This window comes from Nicotiana tomentosiformis, chromosome 9 (assembly GCF_000390325.3).
Source record: "Nicotiana tomentosiformis chromosome 9, ASM39032v3, whole genome shotgun sequence".
Classification (NCBI taxonomy): domain Eukaryota; kingdom Viridiplantae; phylum Streptophyta; class Magnoliopsida; order Solanales; family Solanaceae; genus Nicotiana; species Nicotiana tomentosiformis.
The window spans coordinates 69,414,078-69,430,895 of NC_090820.1; the positions used below are offsets into that span (position 1 = coordinate 69,414,078).

Sequence of the window (16,818 nt, forward strand, 5' to 3'; positions counted from 1 at the left end):
TACGAAAAGGAGGAGAGAGAGAAAATAGAAAGTCTAGTCTATTTTCTTTAAGTATGGTAATGTGCATGGTGATTCTCTGTTCGACTTGTCAATTTTTCTTTTCCAATTTTGGTATGTCAGATTAAGGTGTTCACACCTCCTCTGAGTATAGAAAGACCGAAACGTATTCCTATCGTTTATTGCTATTGAATAATTGGCACTTATTATGAATTTAAATTTTTGATATATGAGATTTCTTTTTATTGCACTTATTATGCTTTTTTCTATAGGTTGGATTATCCTATCATCTGCTAAATATATTTCTATAGGGGTATCTATTCCTTCTCTAAAACATGCTTTTATTAATATTTCAGTTCCTCCTAGGTGTACATATTTAATTGGGTTTTTTGCCTTTATATCTTGTATTTCTTTATTTATTATTCTTTTATTTATTATTGGTATTTTAGCTTTTCCTTTTGTATATTTACAGTCAATTATATGTTCTTTTTGACTAACTACGTAGTATTCTTTTCTTTGTCTTTTGAACCAATTTTTTATTGTAGGTACTTCAAATATTTTTTCAACACTAAGGTCTAACTCTTTTCCTTTTATTTGTTCAAAAATATTATTATCAAATATAATTTTTTGTTCTGATGATTCTTCATCTTTATATTCTTCTCGTCTTATTACTTCTATTTCTTTTTCAGTCATTAGGTTTCATCATCTTCTTTTGTTATTTCATTTCCCGATATTTCGTAAGCAAAATCGAGGAGATGTCGTTCACCTTCGACCATCTTATCCGATTATACCGTCCTCGACTTTTTTGAGGAGGGTTAATAAAACTTCAGCGTCGCGCTACCAAGGCTCTGTTCTCGAGTATTTACAAGGATAGGGACCGGGGTTAGATGGGCAGGTTCGTTTGTGTAAGGACTTCGGACCTGATTCCGACTGAAAAGATGTCTTTTCCTGAGGAGTGGAATATGAAACGTAAGTGTGATCTTGCTGTTACTTCTACTTTCTTCTTTCATTTATTCTCTCATCGACACTCCTCTTTTTGTGATGTAGCGGTTCCCTGGATGCCCGGATCAGTTCCCGATCTCAAGAACTGGGTATGAGCCCTTGTTTCGACCTCCACATACGCCGAGCGCTCATGGCGTGATTTGTCAAATGGTCGGTGGGAGGTAAAAAATCACAGTAAGCTCATTTCTCGTACTCTATGATGATCCACGAGTTGGTTTTCAAAATATTTTATTAAGGTTTTCCATATGCAGGTTTGGGTAAAGACGCGGTTTTGAGGCCCTTGTCCAATGAGGAGAAAATTTCGGCCTCTGTCCCAAAGTCGGGGAAGAAAAATAAAAGGAAAAGAGCCTTCGTTTCTGAAGATCCAAAACCGAAGAAGAGGATGGCTCATAAGCCGAACAAGAATGCCATTCCTTTTACCGTGGAATCCGTTATACGTCTAAGGGATGAAGATGAAGATGAAGATGAAGAAGAAGAAGAAGAAGAAGAAAATGATGAGTCCGCGTTGGCGGTCCGAATGAAGAGAACCACTGATACCTCATCGGCGGCTGGATCGATGATGTTTCATGAGGCTCCGCCTCGAACTGAGGATATATCGGAGAAAGATTCGGGTAGAGTCCCCGAACTATCGGATATCGAAGACGCATCTCATCGGAGTCAACGGGCAGGGAATATGACCGAAGGGGCCCTCGAACCCCTTCGAACCGAGGAGAATTCTCCAGGCGATTCATTTGGGGCAGCAGCAATCGAGGATTCGCCTACCTTTCCCGCTTTTTCCGCAGGGGTGATTCGCGAAGCTCAAGCTCTGGGAACCCTCGATCTAGACAGGCCTCACAATGAAGAAGATCCCTTTCGTGACCTGTTTATCAGCATTGAGGACATTGCCGGTGCTGGTAATGAATCGGATCTTTTTCACGGATTGCGACAGGCTTTGAATCAGGTGAGCTTTTAAAATTATTTTGTCGGTACTATCTTTATGTTCATTTTTCGTTAACTTCGCTTCTCGATCCCAAAATGAGCTACATCGATACGAGGCCGACCTACAACGGGATACTGACGAGAGGAACTCCCTTAGACTTTCCTTAGGGTAGAGAGAAGAGGAAATAAAAGACCTTCGAGCTGAGCTAGCCAAGGCTTATCAAGATCATACCGATTTGTCTGAGCAGGTAATGATGCTTTTGAAAGCCTAGGGGCTTGATACCGGAACGATAGCTAACATTTTGGTCTCACCGCTGTAGCAAAAAATCGAGATGATCAGGAAGCTTCGTGAAGAGGTCGACGTGATAAAAACGGAGTCTTTGCGGTGAAAAGAAGGTATGGACCGCTTTGCTGCTGAAAAAGAGACTGCTCGAGCCCAGTTATCATCGTCTGAAACCCAACTTCAGAAAATGAAGGAAAAAGGCATGGTTCAAGCAAGAAGAATTAAGGAGCTTGAGGCTCGATTGGCCTCTGTACTTGCCAAGGCCGAATCTGATGCCGAAAAGGCAAAGGCCGATGTGGATGCGCTCGTGACCGTCTATCGGGTCGATGCTGAAGCTGCCCAAGTCCAAGAAAGAGAGGCAGTCGAGTCCGTGGATACTCGAGCACATTGGGTCGCCGATCTTGCTAAGTGTCGATCCCGAAGAAAAACTCTCGAAGAGATCTATGCTCGTGGTTTCGATCTCGCTGAAGAGAAAAAAAGGGCCAAAGAAATCGAAGCCGATGTTGAAGCTCTGGTTTCTAATGACGATGGCGATGACGATGACGATGACGATGATGATAGGAGCAAGAGCGGATCCGAGAACGGAATGGGGGGGAGCCTGATAAAGAAGAGACCGCTCCTGACCGAGAAGTTTAGTTCTTAGTTTTTACGTTGTAATCACCCATGCAGATAAATTTATATATAGATATATCCCTTTTTTGTCGACTTGCTTCTGTTTTTGTTTCCTGTCTTGTGAGGACTTTATTCACGCCTTATGAATGTTTTCACAATGATTTAAACAACTTAATCAAATTTGGACTTCATAGCCTCTATAACCGAGCGAGCGCTTACTCAAACTTGGAGCGATGCAACCCTTAGGCTTATTAGTTGAGTCAATGATTTGAGCTTGAAGAAATATAGACCGTAGGCGTAATAGTCGAGTGAGTTCTTGCTCGAACTCGAAATAAAAGTAGCCCATAGGCTTAGTGGTCAAGTGAATGATTTGAACTCGAAGTAATGTAGCCCGTAGGCGTAATGGTCGAGTGAGTGTTTGCTCGAACTCGAAATAAAAGTAGCTCGTAGGCTTAGTCAAGTGAATGATTCGAACTCAAAGTAATATAGCCCGTAGGCGTAATGGTCGAGTGAGTGTTTGCTCGAACTCGAAATAAAAGTATCCCGTAGGCTTAGTCGAGTGAATGATTCGAACTCGAAGTAATGTAGCCCGTAAGCGTAATGGCCGAATGAGTGTTTGCTCGAACTTGAAATAAAAGTAGCCCATAGGCTTAGTCAAGTGAATGATTCGAACTCGAAGTAATGTAGCCCGTAGGCGTAATGGCTAAGTGAGTGTTTACTCGAACTTGAAATAAAAGTAGCATGTACGCTTAGTGGTCGAGTTTATCTTAATTCTGATTCCATAATAAATCTCAAAATAGAGGAATTTTCCTTGGATATAAGATACCGATAAAGAAGAGAACTCTCTTCACATGTTATTACACGCCTGGGTTCGGGCCAATCTATATGAGCATGGTTCGCTTCGACCATTTGGATCTTATAATTTTTCCTATTGGAACCCTGTTGTTATGAAATAGCTCTCTTGCGAGGCCTCGGATATTGTTGTAAATGCTGCACGATCAATGGTTGCCTCATTAAAAATCTTACTGAAAAACCCATTTGGGATAAAACCGGTCTAAGGAAAAAAGAGTGCAACGCATGCTTTCAAGCGAGAGATCCATCTTAGCCTTTGTTCAGACTTCTGCAGGGGTCAGTTTTGAAATATAAACGAATATGGAAAGGTCGTACCTTAGCAGTAGTACCGTTTTAGATGTGATACATTCCAGCTACTTGATAGCTGTTTGCCGTTTATAATGCCGAGCCTGTACGATCCCTTTTCGATGTTCTCGAGCACCTGATATGGTCCTTCCCAATTCGGTCCTAGTTTTCCTTCGTTCGGATTTCGAGTATTGATGGTAATTTTTCTTAACACTAAGTCCCCAGGCCTGAAATGGAGGTGGTCCCTTCTATTATAGTTTTGTTTCATTTGTTATTTAATCTGATCTAAAAGCTTTTGCATAAAATTCTCTTTGTAGTGGAACTATTCTAATTATTTCTGATATACATTCTAATACATATTCTATGTATACTATATCTTGGGTTCTTTGATACCGTTCTATATTAACTGTTATTAGATTTTTTAGTGAATTTATATTTTCTGTTGTTTGTTGCCAGTATTGTAGATATGTTTGATTCATTATATATTATCAAAATATAGATCTAGTTCATATAAGTCTGTTTCTGGTATAATTAGTTCTGTCCAATTCTGGTTCATTATTTCTGTTATTTCAAAAACGAGTATTTTTTCATAGATCAGTCTTCTTACATCATTATTAATGTCTTTTAGTATGTATAATATAAGTGTTTTATAGGTAATATCGTCATCTATTAGATAAGTGTTCATCCTTATGATATGATTTGCTAAAACATATTCCTTTTAATCTATATTTTTATTATCCTTATTCATCATATTATAATAAGTTATTTTAGTCATCTTTTTGGTCACTACCATGATTTTCTGCTTCAATCAGTTACCCTAACAGCGCTTCAACTGTTGTTTACTCCCCTAAACGGCCTCCTGCCTACCGGTTTCAACTTTAGGATGCATAGTCTGGGTTTACTTACTCTTAGCATATTTTCATGGCAAACTTACTTAGGATGATTTTTATAACAGTACTATTATATGATGGATAATTATAATCTACATGTAAGAGATTATCAGGAATATACTAGTTTAGCTACTCATGTTCATAGTGTTACATACCTGTTTTTGTAGATTCTTGGTGTCTTCTTGTTGATCTTTCATATTTTCTTGCTGATTCATAGCTTGCTTATCTTCCATAGCTTTCCTGTATTTTATCTTTGAATATTTTTATTTCTGTAAGTATTTCTTGAGAGAAGAGAAGAGAGAGGAGAGAGAAGCCCTTGGCTTGAAGAGGTAGCCTGTTTTTATTTCATAAATGAAAGACTTATTTATAATATTACAAAATGACTTTTACTATTCATGAACGACCTTTACTGTTCATGAATCTGACTCTTGACTCTTACTATTCATGAACGACCTTTACTGTTCATGAAAACTGACTCTTGACTCTTACTATTCATGAACGACCTTTACTGTTCATGAAAACTGACTCTTTACTATTTACTTTACGACTTTTTACAAAAAACAAAATAACATAAAGAAAAGAAAGGAATCTAATATCTCTTTCATATTATTTTGTCTGCCATATCTCTTTGTCTAGCTTGTCGTCTTCTTCTTCAGTAATCTTCTTCTTGTTTATTCCAGTTGTACGTCTGGAACAATATTATCTTCTCCTTTGCATTTTGAGCATATGTGATCTGGATATTTGTGACTGATTAACTTGCAATATCTTGTTAATAATTCTGGAGAAATAAAATTTGTCCTTATAGCTCTTGTAGTTGTAGATTGTTCTGGCTTCAAAAGACTTAAGACCCATTGCCTTAATTCTTCCATATCTGGTTCTCGTATTTCTCTGCAGTTTGAATATATCATTGTCTGTTCTCTTGAATAATAACTCCAAATAGCATTCTGGTTTAGGTAGTTGTTTGCTAGTTCATTTAGTATAGTGGATATTCCGATAATCCTTTTATTTGCATAAAAGTCTGGAATATTAATTTTTTCTATCTCTTCTTGTTCCTCTATTTTTTCTGGTACTAGCATCTCCCTTGTAAGTCCGATCTTGATAACTTGTATGATGGGTTTTATTTCTTCATATAGTATCTCTGCTGTAGCTGAATAGAATCTTATATAGAATAATGTTCCTTTGGTTATTCTTTTATACTGCATAAATGCTCTATATACTTCTGGTATGGTAGCTATTTCTTGTCCTGTCTGTGTATATACTGTGTCTAGTAATCCATAATTGTAGCAAGTGGCTACTAGTTTTGCATTTGTATTTGGTAGTGCTATTAGTTTATTATATCCTGTTAAATAATGAGTAACATAATCTTCATCTGGATTTTGGGTAGTTTGGGATCTTGGATTTTTGTTTAGGAAATTTTGTATTTTGTATATGTTATCTATATATGTACGGGTTATATGGTTGTATGTCTTTTTGGCTTGGTTAAGACTTTCTTTGTAGGTATTTATCTGTGGTGGTAGGAATATTTCTTTTTGGGTATTTTGGATATTTTTCTGTATGAATGGTTTTGAAAATAAATTATTCATATTTGTATTTGTATATCTAGGTTTGATTTCTTCCTTTTTCTTTGCAGATGAACTGCTAGCTGTGCTGCTTCCTGCAACTGCATTTAACAAACCGTTATGAGTTTTTAGGTGTTTCTCAACGTCACCTTCTAGCTCTGGAATTTTAGAGACTTCCGATCGTCTTATCTCCGCATTTTTCAAGTCATGCTGCTGACCACTAGTTGTTTTCTTTAATATTTGTATCTCTTCTTCTATGCTTTCCACTTTTTTACAAAGTGTAGTCATAGCTAAGAGTAGATTTTCCATTGTATTATCTGGTTCAGTTTGGGTAGCTTTGTCTTGATAAATAATCTGCAACAACATTCTTGTTAGTAGTGATTATTTCAATTGTAAATGTAAAGTTTAATATATTTAATACCAGTCTACGTATTTCTTTTGTTGTAACTGAATCTTGTACCTTTCTGGTTATCCACCATTTAACTTGGGTGTTATCTGTTCTTACAATAAATCTGTTGTAAACTATATATGGTTCAAATGCTAATAAACATTTATATAATGCAAATAATTCTTTTCTATTTATTTTCCATCTTTCTTGTGGTTCAGTATAAGATCCTGAATAATATCTACAATGATGTTCTATTTTTTCTTTATCATATTTATATTTAAGAACTCCTCCATAACTATGATTACTCGAATCTGTTTCTACAATATAAGTAAATTTCTTATTTTCATCTGGGAAGTATAATTTTGGTAATTTCTTACACAATATTTTAATCTTCTTTATTTGTTCCTTATCTTTTTCATCGAACCCGTATTCTACATCCTTTTTTAGTTTTTTCTGTAGAGGTTTTAGGTTTTCTGCTAATTTAGGTATATATTCTCTTACTTGGTTTACTAATCCTAAAAATGATTGTAATTTCTTTTTTGTATCTATGTTTTCATCAAGATTGATTATTTTTTGTACTATGTGTGTTTGCATTTTTATTCCATTTTTATCTATTTGTATACCTAAAAATTCTATCTGATTCTTCATAATTTCTGCTTTGGTTTTGCTTAAACTTATGCCAGAGTTTTCTATAATGTGTATGAATTTTTCTAATAATCTTATATGTTCATCTTGTGTTCTTGAATATAGTAATATATCATCTATATATATTATGCAATTTTCTAGTTGGTTAAAATAATTATCCATAAAATGTTGGTATCTTCCTGGTGCATTTTTATATCCAAATGGTAAAACATTCCATTCATAAAATCCTTGTGGTACTGTAAATGCTGTTAGTTTTTTAGATTCATCTTCTAGTTTTAGATGGTAAAATCCTGATTTACAGTCAAATTTACTAAAGTAATTATATCCTTGGATTTGTCTTATTTTTAATATCTTATTAGGTATTGGGTAATTATATGTTTTAGTTTTTGCATTTAAATTTCGGTAATCTATAACCATTCTACTTTTTCCTCTTTTTTGTTCATTATGTTTATTTACTATAAATGCTGGACTTGTATGTTTACTATTGCTTTCTTGTATGTAATTGTTATCTAACAATTCTTTTATATGCATTTTAAATTCTGCTAAATCATCAAAGTTATATTTTAAAGGTTTTTGTGTTATTATACTGTTTTCTTCTATTAATTCTATTTTTATTTTTGTTTTATGTTTATTCCATCCTTTTAGAGGGTTATCATTATATAATTTTTCTAATTTATTATGGATTATTTTTACTTTGTCTATTGTAAATATAATAATTTCTAATTGAGTAGTTGTATTTTTACTTATATTTTCTAATTTTTGTATGATTTTTTCACTTCCTTTTATCCATTATGTAGTTTTTCTTTGTTTATTATTTACTCTTTTTGCTCCTACTTTGTTTTTACATGGTGTGGTAAACCACCAGTGTGTCCTTGTAATTATATGTGGGTATAAATTATCTAAAAATGGCATTCCTAGTAATATATCTTTTGTAGTAAATTCAAAGTTATATATTTCTTCTATAGTTAATATTTTATCCCATATTTGTATTTTTACATTCTTTGCTCTGTAGTTAATCATACTACCTTCATTATTAAATCCTGTTACTACCATAGGTGTTTTTAATTTTTCCCATTTATCTGTTGGTAAACAATTATATTTACATATACTAGCTTCTGCTCCTGTATCTATCATAGGTGTATAGTATCTATTATAATATCCTTCTACTATGATTTTTGCGAGTATATAAATTTTCATTCTTCTGTTCTTTTTATTATTATTTTCTTATCTTTGTATGTTATGGTTAATTGTTTATCTCCTAGATTATATGGTTTTACTTTTTCTAACCATTTTATTCCTAGTGTGATGTTTTCGTTTTCATTTTCTTGATATATTTTAAATTGTATTATCAAAGGTATTCCTCCAATAATTATTTCTTTTTCCGTTATTTCTTCATTTATTATTAATTCTTTAGGTAATTCTGGGCATAATTGTTCAGTAGTTATTATTTCAGTTTCTGTTACTAATTCTCTTGTGATATAGTTTTCTTCTTGACCTGTATTTATTAATATTTGATATTTTCTTTGTTCCATGATTCCAGTTATATAGTAATGGTATGGATTTATTTTTTCTTTTGTATTTTTTATTAGATTGTTTGGGATTATATAATCTCTTCTTGATGTACTTATTCTCGATGATGTTGGTGTTTCATAAGTTAATTGGTTTGGTATACTTGATGTACTTAATCTTTCTTTTACTATTTCTAAATCTTCTTCCATATCAATTTCTTTATAACTATATTCATTATTGTCAATAACTGTAACTATTCTTTCAAATGGATTTTCTATTTTGATTTTATTAATTTTATTTCTTGCTGCTATTTTATGTTTTGTTGTTAAGACGTATAAATTTTTACATCTAGCTGTAAATATCTTACTTCCAGGTGTTAATTCTATTCCTGACATTTTCCAGTATAATACTAATGATTTATCTATATTCCTATCGTTTATTGCTATTGAATAATTGGCACTTATTATGAATTTAAATTTTTGATATATGAGATTTCCTTTTATTGCACTTATTATGCTTTTTTCTATAGGTTGGATTATCCTATCATCTGCTAAATATATTTCTATAGGGGTATCTATTCCTTCTCTAAAACATGCTTTTATTAATATTTCAGTTCCTCCTAGGTGTACATATTTAATTGGGTTTTTTGCCTTTATATCTTGTATTTCTTTATTTATTATTCTTTTATTTATTATTGGTATTTTAGCTTTTCCTTTTGTATATTTACAGTCAATTATATGTTCTTTTTGACTAACTACGTAGTATTCTTCTCTTTGTCTTTTGAACCAATTTTTTATTGTAGGTACTTCAAATATTTTTTCAACACTAAGGTCTAACTCTTTTCCTTTTATTTGTTCAAAAATATTATTATCAAATATAATTTTTTGTTCTGATGATTCTTCATCTTTATATTCTTCTCGTCTTATTACTTCTATTTCTTTTTCAGTCATTAGGTTTCATCATCTTCTTTTGTTATTTCATTTCCTATTTCTTCTTCTATTTCATCTTCTATGTCTGATATTTCATACACACTGTCTTCGCTATCTAGTTCGTAATCTATATATTCCATTTGCATATATTCTTCATTATCAATTACGATTTCAGTTATTTGTTTTTTCTTTAGGTTTCTAGGTGCTTTACAGTCTTTAGCTATATGTCCTAATTTTCCACAGTTATAACAAGTACATTCTGTTAGTTTCTTTTTTGGTCTAAATGGTCTTTTATTCTGATAGTTTTTTACATAATATCTTTTTCTTGGTTTTTTATTTTTATATTTAGACTTATATCTATTATATTTCTTTGTTTTCCATTTTTTATTATAATATTTATCTGTACATCCAAATTGTGGTGCTGTTTTATTTTTACAACATCTTAAGTTTTTTATTAATATTTTTTCCATTTTTGTTTCTTCTTTATATTTCTCACATAATTGTACAAACCATTGTTGTAGGAATTTTATTCTAGCTCCTAAAGTATCTGTCAATCCTGCTTCATTCCATTCTTTTATTATTTTAGAATTAAAAGGTTCTGGTAATTTTGTGAAATATAATTTTCTTATTTCTTTACTTTCTTCTGTATTATATGTTCCTTTATAGTAATATTCTCTAAATGCACAAGTATATTCATCTATATAGCACATATTACATATCGCTAATTTTGTTATTAAATTTCTATTTGTTTGTTTTTCTTTATTTTGTTCTTCAATTTCTGTAGTCATACTACTAAATTCATTTCTTATGGCTATTTCATATTTGTATAATATTTCTATATTTGTTGTAGCTATTTCACCATTAAATTTTTTATTGCTTCTTAAGGTATCTATGCTTTCTCTCATTAGATTGTGTAACCATAATTTTACGGTTCCTATAAGTGTTCTTTCTATATATCCTGGTGTTTCTGTCATTCCTATTTTATTATCTACTAGTTGTTTAGATAAATATCCTATCCATAGTTGGATTGTTTTATTTATATCTGCTACGCAATCTAAATCTAAAAAGTTATATTGTTCAGATATTGGTTTTGGTGTCCATTTTTTATTTAACCTACTATTCCATAGTGTATCATATCTATCAGATTGTTCATAGTTAGCTGTATAATAATTTGGGTTTAATCCTTTCGGATTTTTTACACCCGATGTACTCGGTTTTTCTTCCATATTTACATCTCCTGTGTTTATTTCTACATTTTTTATTTTTTCTATATTTTCAAGAAGTTCTGTATATGTTTCACTTATTTCACTTGATTCTGATTTTTGGTCATCTATATTGTTATCTGTATCTATTTTATCTATTTCTTCAATTCTAAGAATTTCTTCTGGTTGTAATATTTGTTTAAATTTATTTATTTCATCTGTTAATTCTATTTCTTTATTCTTTTCTCTTTGTTTGTTTTCATATATTGCTTTTAACATGTTTAATTCTTTTTCTAATGCTATAATTCTTATGTTTTTAGTTTCTTCCAATTGTTGTATTTCTTTGGTTGCTTGTTTTTTTATGATTTCGATTTCTTCGAGCCTTCGAATTTATTCCAGGTCAATGTTGGTTGGTATCTGGATTATCAGCATGATAGATCTACTCCGCTTCATGGTTCGATTTCGATTCGAGCTTGATAATGATATCGAACTCGACACGGATCGGCCTCCCCGGGTTCGAGGTTAGTTTGTTCCACCTTCGGGATCTTACTTCGATAGATCATCGTTCGAACTCGATCGGACGTGCTAAGGCCGAAATCTATTTCGACCGTATACAATAACATATAATTGGTAAGTTTATAATTAAAATATGGAATTAGCCTGTTATATATCTCAAGTGAACTGTTGGAGGGTGTCGTGAGTCAAAGATTGGAGTTGAGAATCACTAAGGGTTACGAGGGAATAGTTAGATATGATTCATTTACCTTTAATAAAAAAAATTAGATTTAAGCCCTTAAAATAAAAATTATCCCGGTAAAAAGTATTTTTCATAATTTTACAAGCATAAAATCGAATTAGTCAGAACCCCAATATAAATACCAAATACCGTGTTTGAGTAGGGTTTCGGAGAAGTAGGAGAAGGGGGATTGATGAGCGTGGAAATGATCACATGGTCTTGTATAAAAGGAGACATGCACACGAAGGCCCACGTTGTTAGTACAATAACAAACACATTTCTTTAAGTCAACTTGAAATTAAACCCCATCTAGGAAACACACAAACACAAATGTTCATACCTAGTTATGGCGTGTAACTAAGCGATCCCCTCCCTCAAAACCTCTTTCATCCTCCCGGCTCCCTCTATGAGCCCATCTCTATGCAACTACAATAACTATTATGCCTCGTTGATCCGTAGCAAGTTAGAGACAATTATATGAATCCTCTCATTACTTAAACTTGTCCAATGTTGTATAAAATAAAATTAAATAAATAAAATATTTGTCTATTTGAGCATGCCGTGTATTCGGAAGAAATTCAAAAATAGCTAGATTTACAAGTGATAATTGAAAAATAGTCACAATTTCAAAAATAATCAAAATTTAGCCACTTTTCATGTAAAGATAAATCTAAACGAAAACACTGTTCAAAATCCGAAAAATATTCTCGCATAATATACTGGAACTCCAGTATATTATACTAGAAATCCAACATATTATACTGGAGTTCTAATATAATATACTGGAACTCCAGCATAATATATTGGAACTCCATGCAGTATAATATACTGGAGTTCCAGCATAATATACCGGTCCAGCATTATATGCTGGAAGTTCATACACAGGTGCTCCAATCTCCAGTATATTATGCTGGAACTTTCCGCGTGTTAGAGTTCCAGCATAATATGCTGGAAGTTCATACACAGGTGCACCAATTTTCAGTATATTATGTTGGACCAGTCTATGTTGCAGCAAAATAGTGACTATTTTTCAATAACGCTAATTATTTTTCAATTATCAGTCCGAAAATTGGCTAGCTCATACTATTTTTACCGTGTATTCTATATTGTAAGGATCCATCATTAGTTGATTAGTTTTATGGTGGCGCAGCCGAAACAGACTTATATGAACTAGATCTATATTTTGATAATATATAATGAATCAAACATATCTACAATACTGGCAACAAACTACAGAAAATATAAATTCACTAAAAAATCTAATAACAGTTAATATAGAACGGTATCAAAGAACCCAAGATATAGTATACATAGAATATGTATTAGAATGTATATCAGAAATAATTAGAATAGTTCCACTACAAAGAGAATTTTATGCAAAAGCTTTTAGATCAGATTAAATAACAAATGAAACAAAACTATAATAGAAGGGACCCTAAAAATGGTATCAGAGCTATATAGATTAAAAATAGCTATAAATTAAAAATGAATAAAGAAGAATTTGCAATAGATGAAAAAACCTTCAAAAGATAAAGTGATAGACTAGTTATGAGTGTATTTTTGTAACCAAATAATTCTTTTAGAAATTCTGCAATGCTTTAATACATCAAACCAAACAATGGATAAGAAATATGTCAGCATAACTAATACACCATATTCAACATTATTCTTATGCACCGTACCAAATGACTCCTAAGTGTCATATTAGAAAAAGTCACTCAGTATGTTTAGGACGAATCTAAAAATATTATAAAAATATTTATAAGGATCGAGACAAATTGATTTGATCAAATTTAATTTACGGTGGAAATCAATTAAAATTGACTCCTATTTTAAACAAATCTAATAACGATTGAGACATATCAGATTTTATCAAAATTAATTTACGGTCAAAATCAATTAAGATTCAAAATCTTTTCAGTATCAATGAAGTAATCTTTTGGTATCTTAAAACGAATATTTATAAAAAGTTCTACTGCATTTATTCATTAGGAAATTTGGTCAATTTGAAAACTAAAAAAATAATAGAATTTTGCCAACCAATCTACATAGTATATGTAATGACCCGACCTGTCGTTTTGAGTATTATAGCCCCGTTCCCCCATTTATTATTTATTATATTCTCATTTGTTATTATATGACTTGCCGGGGTGGTTGGTTTAGTTCCGGGGATGTTTCGAAATGAGTTGGGACACTTAGTCCCAAGATTGGAAGCCTAAGTTGGAAGAGTTGACCGGATATTAACTTATGTGTAAATGGCTCTAGAATAGAGTTTTGATGATTCTGATAGCCCCGTATGGTAATTTTGGACTTAAGAGTGTGTCCGGATATTAATTTGGAGGCCCGTAGGTGATTTTGTCTTGAATTGGCGAAAGTTAGAAAAGTTGAGGTTTGGAGAGTTGAGAAATTTGACCGAGAGTTGACTTTGTTATTACCAGACTCAGATTGTGATTCCGGAAGTTGGAATAAGTCTGTTGTCTCATTTATGACTTGTGTGCAAAATTTAAAGATAATCGGAGTTGGTTTGGTATGTTTCGGCATTAGTTTGGGAAGTTAAAAGTTCATAAGTTCACTAGGTCTGAATCGATATGCGATTCGTGGTTTTAGTATTATTTGATGTGATTTGAGGCTTCGAGCGAGTTCGTATGATATTTTAGAAGGAGGTTTTGTGGTCCATTATGCGACTGCGGAACTGATGTGCGGATCACAGATCCGTCGCAGACCTGTCAAGGACTGCCCAGTTTTTGGGTCCATTTTTGCGGTCCCCTTTGCGGACCACATAATCGTTCCGCGGTGTGGTCTGCGACCGCAGACCCGACTTCGTAAATTTAATTTTTGGAAAAAAATTTCACCTGACCCCATTTTTATAAAATAACTTTGGGGTTATTTTGGCTTGTTTCAACAGTTGTTTTAGAGAGAGGAGGAGTGTTTTAGAGAGGGGTCAAGAAGCTCACACTATTCTACTAATCATCCCTTGCTCAAGCCTTCGAATTAACAAAAGAAGGCTCTCAAGGTCTCCTTGTAATAGGTAAGGCTTTATTCCCCAGCTTTCAACTTTGGAATTGGACTGGACATGGGTAATGGGAGACATGGATCTGGGGTTGGAAGTTAGTTATTGTGCATGCATGTGCTAAAAATGGTGGTACATGAATTGTTGAACTAATTTGGGCGAAATATGGACTTGGGAATTAGTTGTGAGATGAAGGATTCCCATCCTAGGACTTGTGGCCTAAATTGCACACCTAGCGTTTGATAAAATTCTCAAATGAGTTGAACCCACAAATATCTTCCTAATTGTGTTTCAAATTTAACATGTCTCTACTAGATTGGAGTCGCTGGGATTTCCGGAACGTTGTAGTAATTTAAGGAAAGCTCGAGTGAGGTATGTTGGCTAAACTCCTCTTATAAAAATCGAATTCCATGATGTTCTCGTAAGTTTGATTATGATTGGCTCAATTTCTTATTTCTCGTGTTTTGAGTCCTTCCTAATAAATTTGATTATTCTAAAACAAGTGTTGTGTTGAAATAGGTATGTACTCAAAATATGTTCCAAATTTTCCCATCATATTATGATTCCCTCCGAGAATGTAATCTAGTATGACCAATGTATTAAAGGTGTTGTGGTTTAAAAATCATATTTCGATTTCAAGTTAGTATGCCTAATTGTGAAAGAGAAGCTCAATGTGATTAAGACTGTTATTGCTTATATATATACACTTAAAGTCTTGATTTGAAATTCTCTTATTGATGATAATCCATGGTAACACTTGAAAGTTACAGGGGTGAGTATAAAATATGAAATACGGCCGACGTGCCGAGAATGATATTACAATTGTGGCCACTAGTGCCAATAAAATGGAAAGATGCGTGAAAGATTATGAAATGAGTTGTAAATCCTTTAAATAATAAATGCTTTGGGAGTATTGTTTAGTCGCCGAGGAAAGGTAGGTCGAAATAACCTAAACCCGAAACTACACGTGCCGGTGTAGGAGTGATTGGAGGGTAAATTCCCGTGTTGATGTGATGAGATTGTTTCCCCTTATATGTGATGAGATTGATGTGTTGAGATATTACCCCTTAAATGGGATGAGTTGATTGCTAGCTGGATGAGATGTAATGTCGACCCACACAACATTGTGGTGAGACGGCTTAGCCGATTGGGCTGAGATCAGACGCCATGACGCGCACATGGTGGTGTTGTGACTGGATGTCTCAGTGTGAGATGGCTTAGCTGATCGGGCTGAGATCAAACTCTGTGCTAAAAGCACAGTGGTGTATCGGTACTAAAGATCTCCTAACTTAAAAATGTTGAAATTTACTTGAAGCGTACCTTTCTCTTAATTTGACACTCTAATATTGTTTGAGGCTCTCATTGATTTCATGTTTTCTTCTCATGTTACTGTTACGCGTTTTATTGAGAGGGACTTTAGTTTTACATACTAGTACTATTCCATATGTACTAACGTCCCCTTTACCGTGGGTGTTGCATCTTTAATTGATGCAGGTGGTTCCATAGCAGGCGACATTGATCAGTGATACCAGTACACCCTCTCCTCAGCTAACTTGGCCCATTTCATTTCGGTGTCTTGTATCTCCTGTCCTCTATGTATATTGTTTTGAAATATAGCTGGAGCCTTGTTGTCGGCACCATCATGCTACTTTTTTGTATCTATTAGAGGCTCCGTAGACATAGTATGGGTGGTATCTTTGTTTTGCGAAAGTCAAACTAAAGGCATTGTATTTGTATCACATGTTCCACTTCAAACTATGAAAGTGTATGTTTTTTGAGATTTATAAATGCCGTAACTAATGGTAATAAATTGGTGTTGTTCACATGACCTCTCATTGTCTAATTAATGAAATATATCTTCTCTTTGTTCACAGGTGAGTTTTGGTAGAAGGCATTGTATAGGCTTGCTCGACCGGGGTATCTCGGTGCAGCGCCGGTCGCGCTCTCCGATGTCGGGGCATGACAAGCTTGGTATAAGAGCCTAAGGTTTTAATGTGTTCT

At 33.3% G+C, this 16,818-nt stretch overlaps 1 protein-coding gene across 1 annotated transcript; it reads right to left on the reverse strand.

The window, feature by feature from the left end:
• Positions 1 to 5,203: 5,203 nt before the first annotated feature.
• On the reverse strand, positions 5,204 to 6,764 carry LOC138899548 (uncharacterized). The gene has a single exon (XM_070186102.1). It carries the CDS (start codon positions 6,762 to 6,764, stop codon positions 5,511 to 5,513), a length of 1,254 nt encoding a protein of 417 aa, XP_070042203.1. The 3' UTR covers positions 5,204 to 5,510.
• Between the last annotated feature and the right edge of the window lie 10,054 nt (positions 6,765 to 16,818).

Coding starts and splice junctions, on each gene's coding strand:
- LOC138899548 (XM_070186102.1), bottom strand. CDS start 6,764: ATGTTGTTGCAGATTATTTATCAAGACAAAGCTACCCAAACTGAACCA.